The sequence below is a fragment of the Lissotriton vulgaris genome, chromosome 3_1 (assembly GCF_964263255.1).
Source record: "Lissotriton vulgaris chromosome 3_1, aLisVul1.2, whole genome shotgun sequence".
NCBI classification, from domain to species: domain Eukaryota; kingdom Metazoa; phylum Chordata; class Amphibia; order Caudata; family Salamandridae; genus Lissotriton; species Lissotriton vulgaris.
Window position 1 is genome coordinate 2,017,031,839 of NC_141689.1, and position 15,823 is coordinate 2,017,047,661.

The window sequence follows — 15,823 nt, forward strand, 5'->3', positions numbered from 1 at the left end:
TTATCCAGAGCTTACCCAAAGGGGCGATTTGTTGCTGTGCCCGTGAAAAAGCTCATGCACAGCATCAAAGCCACCAGCCTCCCTCCCACAAGTTTTCCCCAGCGTGCGCTCTGGCATTTCTCCTCCCCTAATTATTCACTGCCCACGGCCGCCCGGCACATCAAAGGCTGCTGCTCCCCATGCGCCTTGTCACCCTTACTCTCACCTAATGCTCCCATTCGCCCCTCCTTTTGCTAGTGTTCTAAAACTACCAGTAGTATTCATTACAGAGGTAGTTCCATATGTAGTAGAATCACATAAGTCGACTGCCAGTTTAGAAAGTGCAATATGTAGCTCAGATCGAGTTAATCAGTTATTCCTTTTCGCACCCATCATTTTGGGAATGAGGATTGTGTTGCCTGAGTTGGGACGCCAAGCTGAGTGTTAAAGAAAATGTGTCGCAAATTTGAAAACAAAGTAATTCATGCTTTTTATTGTGCCATGCACTCAGTTGTTAGTGTATAATAGAAGCTATTTCTTCTTTTTGTCTGCCTTTGGTTATTTTCACCCACCACCCAGCTCCACCGATGCACCCACCACACAGCTCCGCCGAGGCAACCACCACACAGCTCCCCCGATGCACCCACCACACAGCTCCACCGTTGCACCCACCACACAGCTCCGCCGATGCATCCACCACACAGCTCCACCGATGCACCCACCACACAGCTCCACTGATGCACCCACCACCCAGCTCCACCGATGCACCCACCACACAGCTCCACCGATGCACCCACCACCCAGCTCCACCGATGCACCCACCACACAGCTCTGCCGAGGCAACCACCACACAGCTCAACCGATGCACCCACCACCCAGCTCTACCGATGCACCCACCACACAGCCCCACCGATGCACCCACCACACAGCTCCACCGATGGACCCACCACACAGCTCCACCGATGCACCCACCACACAGCTCCACCGACACAGCTCAACCGATGCACCCACCACCCAGCTCCACTGATGCACCCACCACACAGCTCCGCCGAGGCAACCACCACACAGCTCAACCGATGCACCCACCACACAGCTCTACCAATGCACCCACCACACAGCTCCACTGATGCACCCACCGCCCAGCTCCACCGATGCACCCACCACACAGCTCCACCGATGCACCCACCACACAGCTCCACCGACACAGCTCCACCGATGCACCCACCACCCAGCTCCACTGATGCAACCACCACACAGCTCCACCGATGCACCCACCACACAGCTCCACCGATGCACCCACCACACAGCTCCGCCGAGGCACCCACCACACAGCTCAACCAATGCACCCACCACACAGCTCTACCGATGCACCCACCACACAGCTCCACTGATGCACCCACCACCCAGCTCCACCGATGCACCCACCACACAGCTCCACCGACACAGCTCCACCGAGGCACCCACCACCCAGCTCCACTGATGCAACCACCACACAGCTCCACCGGCACAGCTCCACTGATGCATCCACCACACAGCTCCACTGATGCACCCACCACAGAGCTCCACCGATGCACCCACCACAGAGCTCCACAGAGCTCCACTGATGCACCCACCACAGAGCTCCACCGATGCACCCACCACAGAGTTCCACCTATGTCCCCACCACGGAGCTCCACAGATGCCCCCACCACACAGCTCCACCGATGCACCCACCACACAGCTCTACCGATGCACCCACCACACAGCTCCGCCGAGGCACCCACCACACAGCTCAACCGATGCACCCACCACACAGCTCTACCGATGCACCCACCACACAGCTCCACCGATGCACCAAATAAGCTCCACCGATGCACCCACCACACAGCTCCACCAATGCACCCACTAAGCTCCACTGATGCACCCACCACACAGCTCCACCAATGCACACACTAAGCTCCACTGATGCACCCACCACACAGCTCCACCGATGCACCTACCACACAGCTCCACCGATGCACCCACCACACAGCTCCACCTATGCAACCACCACACAGCTCCACCGAGGCACCCACCACACAGCTCCACAGAGGCACCCACCACACAGCTCCAAAGATGTACCCACCACACAGCTCCACCGAAGCACCCACCACACAGATCCACCGATGCACCCACCATGCAGCTTTACCGATGCACCCAATACACAGCTCCGCCGAGGCACCCACCACACAGCTCAACCGATGCACCCACCACACCGCTCCACTGATGCACCCACCACACAGCTCCACCGATGCACCCACCCCACAGCTCCACCGATGCACCCAATACACAGCTCAACCGGTGCACCCACCACACAGCTCTATCGATGCACCCACCACACCGCTCCACTGATGCACCCACCACACAGCTCCACCGATGCACCCACCACACAGCTCCACCAATGCACCCACTAAGCTCCACTGATGCACCCACCACACAGCTCCACCGATGCACCCACCACACAGCTCCACTGATGCACCCACCACCCAGCTCCACCGATGCACCCACCACACAGCTCCACCTACACAGCTCCACCGATGCACCCACCACACAGCTCCACTGATGCACCAACTAAGCTTCACCAATGCACCCACCACACAGCTCCACCAATGCACCCACTAAGCTCAACTGATGCACCCACCACACAGCTCCACCGATGCACCCAACACACAGCTCCACTGATGCACCCACCACCCAGCTCCACCGATGCACCCACCACACAGCTCCACCTACACAGCTCCACCGATGCACCCACCACCCAGCTCCACCGATGCACCCATCACCCAGCTCCACCGATGCACCCACCACCCAGCTCCACCGACACAGCTCCACCGATGCACCTACCACACAGCTCCACCGATGCACCCACCACACAGCTCCACCTATGCAACCACCACACAGCTCCACCGAGGCACCCACCACACAGCTCAACAGATGCACCCACCACACAGCTCCACAGAGGCACCCACCACACAGCTCCAAAGATGTACCCACCACACAGCTCGACCGAAGCACCCACCACACAGCTCCACCGATGCACCCACCACGCAGCTTTACCGATGCACCCAATACACAGCTCCGCCGAGGCACCCACCACACAGCTCAACCGATGCACCCACCACACCGCTCCACTGATGCACCCACCACACAGCTCCACCGATGCACCCACCCCGCAGCTCCACCGAGGCACCCACCACACAGCTCAACCGGTGCACCCACTACACAGCTCTACCGATGCACCCGCCACACAGCTCCACCGATGCACCAACTAAGCTCCACCGATGCACCCACCACACAGCTCCACCAATGCACCCACTAAGCTCCACTGATGCACCCACCACACAGCTCCACCGATGCACCCACCACACAGCTCCACTGATGCACCCACCACCCAGCTCCACCGATGCACCCACCACACAGCTCCACCTACACAGCTCCACCAATGCACCCACCACACAGCTCCACTGATGCACCAACTAAGCTTCACCGATGCACCCACCACACAGCTCCACCAATGCACCCACTAAGCTCCACTGATGCACCCACCACACAGCTCCACCGATGCACCCACCACACAGCTCCACTGATGCACCCACCACCCAGCTCCACCGATGCACCCACCACACAGCTCCACCTACACAGCTCCACCAATGCACCCACCACACAGCTCCACTGATGCACCAACTAAGCTTCACCGATGCACCCACCACACAGCTCCACCAATGCACCCACTAAGCTCCACTGATGCACCCACCACACAGCTCCACCGATGCACCCACCACACAGCTCCACTGATGCACCCACCACCCAGCTCCACCGATGCACACACCACACAGCTCCACCTACACAGCTCCACCGATGCACCCACCACCCAGCTCCACCGATGCACCCATCACCCAGCTCCACCGATGCACCCACCACCCAGCTCCACCGACACAGCTCCACCGATGCACCCACCACACAGCTCCACTGATGCACCAACTAAGCTTCACCGATGCACCCACCACACAGCTCCACCAATGCATCCACTAAGCTCCACTGATACACCCACCACACAGCTCCACTGATGCACCCACCACACAGCTCCACTGATGCACCCACCACCCAGCTCCACCTACACAGCTCCACCGATGCACCCACCACCCAGCTCCACCGATGCACCCACCACCCAGCTCCACCGATGCACCCACCACCCAGCTCCACTGACACAGCTCCACCGATGCACCCGCCACACAGCTCCACTGATGCACCCACCACACAGCTCCACCGATGCACCCACCACACAGCTCCACCGATGCTCCAACTAAGCTCCACCAATGCACCCACCACACAGCTCCACCAATGCAGCCACTAAGCTCCACTGATGCACACACCACTCAGCGCAACCACAGCTTCACTCAGTGCAACCACAGCATCACTCAGCACCACCACAACATCACTCAGCACCACCACATCACTCAGCGCAACCACAGCATCACTCAGCGCAACCACAGCATCACTGGTTCAAATATGTTCTTTCAATGTTTCAAGCTGTTTTCTAGCTTTCACGCTTTATTACAAATCACAAAAACATGTTAATACTTCACTTCTGTTCTTGGATTTTTGTCACAATAAAAAACAATGAACATAATCTTCACAAAAGTTATTTACAAAAGTTTAAGCTATTGCCATTACAAATTAGATAAATTATTTAAGTATTAATTATTTAAAAAAATTAAAAGCCATTGTTATTTGTAATATCAATACATCTAAGTCACATAAATACAAAACATGTTGCATTACAAATGCTATAGTTGTCACATTTGCGAAAGTTAAAACTATTGGCATTGTAAATGACATAGCTATTAATTTAGCTATTTTAAAAATTAACACATAAATAAAAAAATTCATTTATAAGACCAATAGCTCAAACTTTCCTAATGCGAGCCCTATTGCATTTCCAATGCTTGTTGTGATTGGTGCTGCAAGTGTTTGTGTTTGGTCCAGTATCCATTTTTGTGTGTTTCCAGGAGAGGACTTTCTAGTCAAGAAGAAGGAGCGGGTAAGTCCACATATGAGGGGTGGGTGGAGGCTGCCACCAACCAGCAGCAATTGTGAAAATGTCTGCTAGAACTCATACAATGCAGCATGGAGATAAGGGGAATCCCTCAACCCCCTACAGGGGGTCTACAAAACCAATATACTGCAGCCAATCAGAAGCAAGTGTAATAAAGCTGAAAATTATTTTGCCCATTTGATAAGGAACCAAGGGATATTATGAAATAACTGAAATTATTAAAAGCCTTCTCTTTATATGGTATTTCTTGTTCATGTGCCTTTCCATTTGATTGGTCGAGAGATACCTTATTAATAATATTACAAATATTTCTCCTTAGCATCCAGAACACTTTTGAAGCATAATTTTGCACAAGAAAAGAAGTGTTTAGTGTTTTCCTGCTTCATTTCACTTTTGGCAGCATCAGGTACCCCATTCCTCTTTAAACTTCACACATGCAGTAATACATATTATGCCATAAACTTACCTCTGTAGTTAAATACTTTCCTTTTTAAATGCCTTAAATGTACTATCTTCATGCCTGACCTCTCCTCAGGTCTAAACGAAGCTCTGATGCAACTACCAATTGGTGGCAACAATGTTGGGTGCTAAAGAAGGTTCTTTCCAAAGCTAGCTAAATGCAAAATGTCTCCTATATCTTTACCGACTGAGCATGGTGTTCGTAGAGAAGTGCAAACCGATACACCATGCATTTCTAAAATTCCAAAACCCAGACGAATCCAGGGGGGGGCATTTCTTCCCTGTTCACCAATCCTGTGTGCCCTTTCTCTTCCTATGTGTCGCTCAGTCTCATGTGGGTTTTACTGTTGTTTGGGTGGATGTTTGGTGTTGTATAATATTCCATGAATGTATACATGTAGTAGTCACATTAAGATAGCAGGAGAACACTGTTATGTCATATTTTTTGCATTTAATTAGCTCTATATATATGCAAGGTTTCTTGGTACGGTAGAAATGAGATCACGAGCAAAGATACACGCTTACAATTCATTCAGTAAGCGAACCTTTCCCGAGTATGGGGAGAGACCAGCAACATGGGTCCTAACAGATGAACCAACATTTAACTTTATACCCTAAACGGAGCATGAAGCAAAAGATCCTGCTTATCAAACAGAAATGTTCTGAGCAACTTCCAAAACTTAAGGAGGCAAAGGGTCTGCACATGGTACACGTGGAAGCAGATTTCATCCTTCAGGCCTCGCTGCTGGCACTGCCCTGTCTCTAGAGCTTCTTCCTAGAGCTGATTTAAAAAAAGAAATAGTTCTAGGTTGGTAATGTAAGTGACACTATGATCAGTATTATATACTGCTTTCAATATGTGCATTCACTGCTGTTATATAGAACAAAAGAACACTAAAGTGAAAAAGATGAGGCTGTAGATTTTCGGAGGCAGCTCACCTGGCACCGGTGCATTCATTAAGGTGTGCCCATGCATGCACTTTCACTTTCACTTATTATGAGCACACCCTTCAAGTTCGACTTACCGTCCATCTCTATTAGTTTCAAACTTCTTGGCAAGCATCTCGCATTCGTATTCGTTTAACTGCACGCAGAGCTCTGTCAGGATGTCACCAAACTCCTCCTTGCTAACAAACCCGGTGTGGTAAGGATCCAGCTCCTCGAACTCCTTCCAGAGTTCTTCAAGCAGGTACTCCACCTAGGATGTGAAGTGCACAAGCAGAGGGTTATCCGGCTTTGAACTGGAAACCCCAGTGTGTGAATTCATTTAGAACCTTCAATACAAGGGGGTAGGATAAAAGAGTAGAAACATTATTCTTTGTGAATAGATTGTTTATATTTTTTTGTTATTTTGACAGCATATTTTGTGCTATGGTATCTGACTTCAATATTATAATTAGCATTAATTAACACTTTGCATAAGATATAAAATACAATAAAAAGGTTAAGCGCATTGGAATTCGTGGCCTGAAATGAAACTAATGGGAAAGTTCTTGGATAAGGTGTGCAGAGGCCTGGGCCTGCTGTAGTGTGTTTACCTGTAGGTTATCCTCACTTGACTGTGCAGCCTCTGAGGAACTCGTGGACTGAACCTGGGACCTGCAGCCTTGGTCTATGTCCCATCGTGTAGGGTATGGCGACCAAGGGATCTCCAGTGGAGGCGGCTCACACGGGAACATGTTCCAGTATATTCTGGATTTGCATCATGTCCTGGAACGGGCTTTAGCCTTTAGCTCAATCTATTAAGGTTGTATATAGCCAGCATGTCGTTTTTAAGTAGTTTGTTTTACTTGTAGCCACTACCATGCCCTGCTTTTTCTTCCGGGGCACTCTGGGGTCAATTCCTGCCTTGAGATATCTGATGGAGCATTGTCTGTCTTCCAATTGTATGGCAAGGCTTCCGGGTAGTTTTGTCAGCTGTTTCATTCTCCCTTACTAATTTTTACCTTTGATATTTTTTGGCTGTTCTTCATCCTTTTAGGTACTGCGAGAATTATTCATCAAGGGTTCCATCGAGAGCAGCCCCAGTGACTGGCATTTTCGGAGAACAGTTGTCTCCCACCGCGGACCAGTTATTTGCCTGGCCGCACTCGCGCTCCCGGTTCCAATTCAAGACGCGTGATGATAGCGCACCCGCCTTGAAGGCATCCGGTTGGCCATATTGTTGGGCTCTATTCAGATCCAGCAGATTGCACCTTCATTCACTGCCTTGGACCTATGCCATATCTATGTTATTCCACTCCAAACCATGACTTGGGACCTCATTAACACTCGACTTTACAAACCCTGAAGATTGTGCTTTGCCATTAAACCTATACCAGCGCTTCCACAAAATCTTAACCTCATCTTGAAGTACAGTGATCCCACTAAGAATCACGTGTGCTCGCGCGCCCCAGCCAGAAGGGCCTTCCTAACTGAAGCCAAAACCTTCCCGGACCACCACCCTGAATCACGTGTGCTCGCGCGCCCCAGCCAGAAGGGCCTTCCTAACTGAAGCCAATACCTTCCCGGACCACCACCCTGGTGTTATAAATAATTATGTTCAGGCAATATTAATTTCTTGTCCTGATGATGATACCGTGATATCTGAGCTAGGGATCGAAACGTCGACCTTAAAGTAATTCATACATGTACTTATATAATACTATTGTGTGTATGAATGACTCCAGGATACACTGCTAATGTATACTTAATGTCAGTGACCTGCTAGCTCACTTTGTTTGCCTGATAACTTTCCTCACTTACCTTTACCCTCTTGCTCTCCTTTTTTCTGTATGGCACAGGACTGTGCCCCAATTTAACCCTTACTGCTTGGGTTAATTGCTGTATCCTTGACATCATAAACAATTGAACCAATAAACATTCCTTGGCCGGCCGGTCAAGGAATCTTAGACTATATAGGATTCCATTGTGATCTATATATATCTTTCTTCCCTTATTCTTGTATGCTCAGGACCACTTGTTGTTTTGATAAATACTTGCTACCCATGGTCCCGAGTGATTAAATGGGTTCCCCTTGTCCTCTTTAATGCGAGAATTATTCAGTCATCTCTAATTCTTAGCTTTGCCTCTACTGTGGGTGCTTTTTTTCAAATGTCGGGGTGGGCTGGTTTATTTTTCTGCTACAATGAGCCCTGCACCATTTGCGCCTACAAAAGATGCTGAATATATGCGAGAGTAAATTGTGCCTTAGCCCAGTGCTAGAAATTAAAAGTATCCAGGGATTCAATTAATTGGGGCAAAGAGGAAGGGCATAAATGAGAGGTCCCTAGAGGTGGAGTAATAATGAGTTGCGAAGTCTGAAAGTGAACATACAAATGTTTTTTTTTTAAACATGTCCTCCAAAGAATTGGTAACAAGGAAAAATAAGACAGTAAATTTCATCTGGCGTACTTAATTTGTCACAAACAGAGCACATTTGAAAATATCTTACAGGGTTATGGAACCTGCTGCAGAGAGCTTTGTGGCAAAGCAAGTTCCAGGGCATTATAGCTGTAATATAACACTCAGTGGTTAATTCGCCAGCTGGAGAGATCAGTGTTCAATCTGAGCAAAGGCTTGATTCATCCTAAATTAAGGAGAGGGTTAATGCTCCTGCTGAGAAGTACAGTGTACAACATGCAGGTTACAGATTTGGATTTTATGGAGCTAGCTCATTGGGTTACCTCTTTTATTACAGTGGTCTGCATGTCGTCTGCAGACAATAAGTTAAAACACTTTATAATATAGCTGAGCGAGATTAATGAAATATGAGCTAGCACCAGCGTTCTGCAAGGAGACGGGCAGGCATATGTTTAGATTCGTTCTGTTTTTCTCAACCTTTCATTATTCGAAGATACTAAAAAGGGTTCCTCTTGGTATTATTAAACACTTAGGGGCGGAGTACAATCTTGCTAGGGAAGCCCTCCATATGACTCCGATCCGGAGGGCTTTCCTTGCGGTTTGTGCTCTGCGAGTCCGAGCGACCGAGTACGATGCACCAGTATGGTGACGGACTTGGTTCGCTCGGACTCCCATTGAACTCTATGGGAGCCTGTGTACTGAACGCGTACCCAGGCTGCCATAGCAAAAAGGGGTGGATGGGAAAACGTGTACACCTGTCTGCCACACTGTGCATGCATGGAAAGGGGGGACCTTTGGGTACCCCCAGGGTACCGATTTGGAGGGCCCCGGGTGAAGGAGGGCCTGCTCAGTCCCCCAATGTCAGATCCCTTCAGTTGTTTCATCTCACTGAGATCGAGTCGATTCAGTTGTCCAAATCGTGCATTGTACTCGCTCGTTCGGAAACCGGCTCCATTGTGCGGCACGATTCGGCGGCGAACGAGTCGGACTGACAAGATCGGGTTCGGAAACGATTCGGTCGACGAGGACGAGATCTTCACATCATGTAACGGGGGCGATTCGGTCGGAAACAAAGGCTCCGAATCGGATTTGCTTGTTCTGGAACCTGTCTGGAGACCTTCCTAGCAAGATTGTACTCAGCCCCTTAGTAGTACACGTCAATACTTTTGAAATTCTTACATTGCACACGTCTCTCTTACTTCTACCAAATACCTTCCTGTAAATCACAGTTTATCTCTTGAGCACTAGTGACACAGCACAGGCTGAGTATCTTTGTTTCCAGGGCGCTGCTATCAAGGTGTTATACTCAAATGAGCTCCCAGCCAGGATGAACTGAACTCGAAAAAACGAGGGGTTGATAGTCCTTTAAATGAGGCATTTCTGTTGGGGACAACTAAAACTTCAAATAAGAGATCTCCCTCACCACCAGCACTTTGCTGCTTTGGACACAAAAAGCACACAAAGTGTGGGTGCTGAGAAATGTGTCCTGAGGTCGGCTATTTACATGTGTCACTGGGACGAGGCCAGAACCTGGATTTTTATTCAAGAATACCTGCTGAATCTAGGATCTGGCTGGATCTGCCCCCACCCCCGACTGGGGGTGAATGCATGATTTATTCAGTAGTACTCCATCCATCATTTGTTTGTGTAGCCCTTTTCACTGTAAGTGGAATAGATATGCCCAGACGTGGGTCCCTTGCTCACTGTGCCACTGGATTCAAGCTAGCCTGGCTGGTGAGGCGTAATACCCCCAAACCGGTACCAGGATGCTTGTTTCTGGTCCAGGGAGGGCATGGCTTGGCAGTTCGGGCTGGACTGTTCCTATGAGGGACAGGGTCAAGACTGATTTGCATATGGCTGTGTATAAACTGGGGTGGCATGGTGACGAAAAGAACTATGGATTTAACCCAGATCTCTTGACTGAGCGTGAATGCATGATTTATTCAGCATTCTGTCATCATTCGTTTGCGTAGCACTTTTTGCCATAAGTGGGATGGGTATGCCCAGACGTGGGTCCTTGATCACTGTGCCACTGGATTCAAGCTAGGCTGGCTGATGAGGGGTAATACTGCGAAACCGGTGCCAGGATGCTTGCTTCTGGTCCAGGGAGGACCTGGCTTGGCAGTTCGGGCTGGACTGTTCCCACAAGGAACAGGGTCAAGACTGATTTGCATATGGCTGGGTCTAAACTAGGGTGGCATGGTGAGCAAAAGATCGACAGACTTAACCCAGATCTCTTGACTGGGTGTGAAAGCATGATTTACTCAGTGCTCTTTCTTTTGCCAGGAATGTACCATCTTTGGATATTTCCAAAACTTGGACAGCCATTCTTAAACGATCTTGGCAATTTATAACATGAACTTCAGTATTGTACTTGCCGATCCCCCTTCAGCAGGATCTTCTTTTGATATTGTGACACATAATTATAAAAACAAGTTGGCTGCAACTATTGACTAATTTGCACCTCTAATACTAAGTTGCTGTCATTGCACCAGGCCGTGATCCATTTGTTTACCAATGCAAGTCCTTTGTGAAAAGAAAGAAAGAGACTCACCAACCGCAGTCACCAAAATCTGTAACTTATGCTTCTGACTTGATCAGAACCTCTCCGGTGCCCTTCCGATCACTAAAGTTTAGGCCCCATGCTTACATTATTTGCGACATTTGCCTAAAATCTGTCCATTTATACCTGATGCCACCAGATGAATTGTGATCCAAGCCTTAATTTTATCTAGGCTGGATTATTGCAAATCGCTTGCAATTCATTTGACTTAGTCTCCCTTCCTGACTTATTGCTGGTCTACAGCATAAAAGACATGACAGTTCACCTGATTTTTAACCTTCCTCTGGATTCTCATATCTCCTCCTTCTGAGCCTATGTTCACTGGCTACCATCACAAGGCACATTCTGCTTAAGATTCTTTGCAGGACTCATCATGTGGTCTATCAGCTAGGTCATGGATACCTTCGCAATAAGGTGACCTTTTATGAGCGGAAAAACAAGGGGGGGGCCCTAGGGGAAAGTGTATTTATAGACCTGCTTGTATCTTGTCCCCCAACTAGACAATAAACCACACGAGAGATACCAAGGGTCTTTTCTGATTGTGTTCGTGATTGGAACCTGTTAGTGTCCCAGACCACATATACCAAGAGGTTTATTAAGAAATTTACACAGGACAAGAGAAGGAAATAAAGTGCAGTTTAGAAAAGGAAAAATGTACCCATCAGCCCACTCAATAGTGGAACTTCGTCATCTGGGTTTTTTTGTTAACAGCTGGTGTCCAGTGAGCTCTTCCACAGGAGGAATCCTGAGGCTAGCTGAACTTAGACCCACCGGTTGTGCCATCAACCGAAACCGATGAGAGTTTGAAGGCTGAAAGGGCAAGTTGCAGTGCTCAAAATAGTGAAGAATGAAAGAAAAGAGTAATCTTAGTGATTAAAAATACCTGTCTTCATGTCTTAAGAAACGTTATTAGGTGCGCCCATTAAGACGGTATGATTAAAAGCAGAGTGAAAATGGTATGGAAGGAATTACTATTCACCATGAATGATATTTGGTCAACATGTTTCAGCCCTTAAGGGCTTTCGTCAGGACCTATGATGTACACTACTGCAACACTTACCACGTGCTGTGATAGATAATTTTCATAGAGTAGACATATCTACTGTTGCAGATGTATGTCTATGTTTATCAACCTTCTCCTGTGAACAGAGTAAAGTGAGAGACACACAAAAAGAAACACAATACATAAATCTAGTCAAAATTCAACATATTAAGTGTATTGATATTCTGTGTGTCCGTCTTGTTTTCAACTTCCAACTCACCCAATTTTGTAGGGAGGAATTGCCTCACCTCACCTGGCGCTCGCTCAGGACAAAGGAGGCCACGCGCTGAAATTTTCAGAATATATCAAATTATTTATCTTGGTATTTGGACTTATATGCCAAATCCTTATTATGTGACAGACAGCAGATAAGAGGGTCTTAGGCTCTAAATAAATAAGGCCTCTATTAAAGTTATTTTGCTCATAGAGCTAAATCTCTTTTTTCACACTTGAAGATTACATGGCTTGTGTCACTTTAATAGAGGCCTTATTTATTTAGAGCCTAAGACCCTCTTATCTGCTGTCTGTCACATAATAAGGATTTGGCATATAAGTCCAAATAACAAGATAAGTAATTTGATATCATTCTGAAAATTTCAGCGCGTGGCCTCCTTTGTCCTGAGCGAGCGCCAGGTGAGGTGAGGCAATTCCTCCCTACAAAATTGGGTGACTTGGAAGTTGAAAACAAGATGGACACACAGAATATCAATACACTTAATATGTTGAATTTTGACTAGATTTATGTATTGTGTTTCTTTTTGTGTGTCTCTCACTTTACTCTGTTCACAGGAGAAGGTTGATAAACATAGACATACATCTGCAACAGTAGATATGTCTACACTATGAAAATTATCTATCACAGCACGTGGTAAGTGTTGCAGTAGTGTACATCATAGGTCCTGACGAAAGCCCTTAAGGGCTGAAACATGTTGACCAAATATCATTCATGGTGAATAGTAATTCCTTCCATACTATTTTCACTCTGCTTTTAATCATACCGTCTTGATGGGCGCACCTAATAACGTTTCTTAAGACATTAAGACAGGTATTTTTAATCACTAAGATTACTCTTTTCTTTCATTCTTCACTATTTTGAGCACTGCAACTTGCCCTTTCAGCCTTCAAACTCTCATCGGTTTCGGCTGATGGCACAACCGGTGGGTCTAAGTTCAGCTAGCCTCAGGATTCCTCCTGTGGAAGAGCTCACTGGACACCAGCTGTTAACAAAAAAAAACAGATGACGAAGTTCCACTATTGAGTGGGCTGATGGGTACATTTTTCCTTTTCTAAACTGCACTTTATTTCCTTCTCTTCTCCTGTGTAAATTTCTTAATAAACCTCTTGGTATATGTGGTCTGGGACACTAACAGGTTCCAATCACGAACACAATCAGAAAAGACCCTTGGTATCTCTCGTGTGGTTTATTGACCTTTTATGAGCCACTGAGATCTATCAGATCGTCTTCACTTCATCTGCTTCAGGTTCCTATGCCTTGCCACATATGACAAGGTGGACATTATTTTACCTACATGGTCCCAATAAATTGGAACTCTCTTCTTTTATTTGTAGTTCTCATCTCTGACTATGTCATCTTCTGGAAAGACCTCAAAACAGGGCTTTTTTCTCTATGGACAAATAATAGTTCCTAATTGATTTCCTCTGCATTTCCACACGGTTGTTAATGCTGCTATCTTGTGGAATGTTGTCTTTCAAAATATTATGCTCTAACTTCTCGTTGGATCCTGAGCAGAGATTTATTGGCACAGGGCTCCTTCCTTGAGCAAATGAGAGATGATAAAGGCTATTTTTGAAGAAAATAGGGACTCCTCCCCAACAGTACATCTTTGGGAAGCATATACATCTACTATGATTGGTGAGATAAGTGCTCTTCAGTCTAAACTTAATAAACTGGAAAACATTTGATAGAAGTCCTTAAGTGACACTCTCTAGCTTGTTGAGCTAAAACGCTCCAAATCAGACTAGCCATAAAATTATCTAGGTAAAAAAGTAGCAAGGCGAGAACTGCAGAGCTACTTGCTTGAAAAACAAGTATTGAATGCTCTACCTTTTGGGAAGCAGATAGATGCGAGATCTGTGGCAGACTGCTGGCCTGGAGATTAAGGGTACAGCAGTTTAAGAATGCAGTTAGGAAAATCGTAGATCCACTTAATGGCCATTTGATTACCGAGGGTCAACTGATTGAATAGGTTTTTCCAACATTTCTCCAAAATCTCCACAGATGAGCTTATATATGTATTAATATATCCAACAAAAGGTTTCCCTGCTTGAGAAAGCCAACACAGTCAGAGGTATATCCTTTCTTTATTGCAGGTAGGCAAAAAACAGCGCGTTATTCCTCCAAGTCCAAAACAACGCCAAACATGTTTCGGGCCAACTGCCCTTGGTCACTGGCTTCAACACAGATTCCCACAGCTGCTCATGATTAAATGTCATTGACTCCGCCCTCGAAAACACAGTGCATGTTGGGCAAAGGAGTTCATTACCATAGTGGGATTCTTTACCGTAGTGGTGGCTGCCGGTTCTGTGTCGACAAACTGCATTCCCCATAGTGGGCTAGCCTGGAAGAAAACGCAGTGTTCCGCCTTGTATCTGTGCCCACAATAGGTGGAACCTCCGACTCCTCAGACCCCTTGTTGTGTAGATGGGTCCGCGGCCAGCGAGAGTATGCGGGGGGCTTCCTCGCGACGAGGAGCGCCGCATTTCACATCCAAAAAAAGGTTTCCCTGCTTGAGAAAGCCAACACATTCAGAGGTATATCCTTTCTTTATTGCAGGTAGGCAAAAAACAGCACGTTATTCCTCCAAGCCTAAAACAACGCCAAACATGTTTCGGGCCAACTGCCCTTGGTCACTGGCTTCAACACAGACGCCCACAGCTGTTCATGATTAAATGTCATTGACTCCGCCCTCGAAAACACAGTGCATGTTGGGCAAAGGAGTTCATTACCATAGTGGGATTCTTTACCGTAGTGGGGGCAGCCGGTTCTGTGTCGACAAACTGCATTCCCCATAGTGGGCTGGCCTGGAGGAAAACGCAGTGTTCCGCCTTGTATCTGTGCCCACAATAGGTGGAACCTCCGACTCCACAGACCCCTTGTTGTGTAGATGGGCCCGCGGCCAGCGAGAGTACGTGGGGGGCATTTCACATCCAAAAAAAGGTTTCCCTGCTTGAGAAAGCCAACACAGTCAGAGGTATATCCTTTCTTTATTGCAGGTAGGCAAAAAACAGCGCGTTATTCCTCCAAGTCCAAAACAACGCCAAACATGTTTCGGGCCAACTGCATTCCCCATAGTGGGCTAGCCTGAAGGAAAACGCAGTGAAATGCGGCGCTCTTCGTCGCGAG

At 47.5% G+C, this 15,823-nt stretch overlaps 1 protein-coding gene across 1 annotated transcript in view; it reads right to left on the minus strand.

Moving 5' to 3' along the window:
* The window catches only part of LOC147728741 (EF-hand calcium-binding domain-containing protein 6-like), a 377,333-nt gene that overhangs the window by 28,956 nt on the left and 332,554 nt on the right, over nt 1-15,823 (minus strand). The window contains exon 16 of the mRNA XM_086962496.1: nt 6,538-6,710. Within this exon, the coding sequence (XP_086818622.1) occupies nt 6,538-6,710 (173 nt within the window). The remainder of the gene's footprint in view (nt 1-6,537; nt 6,711-15,823) is intronic.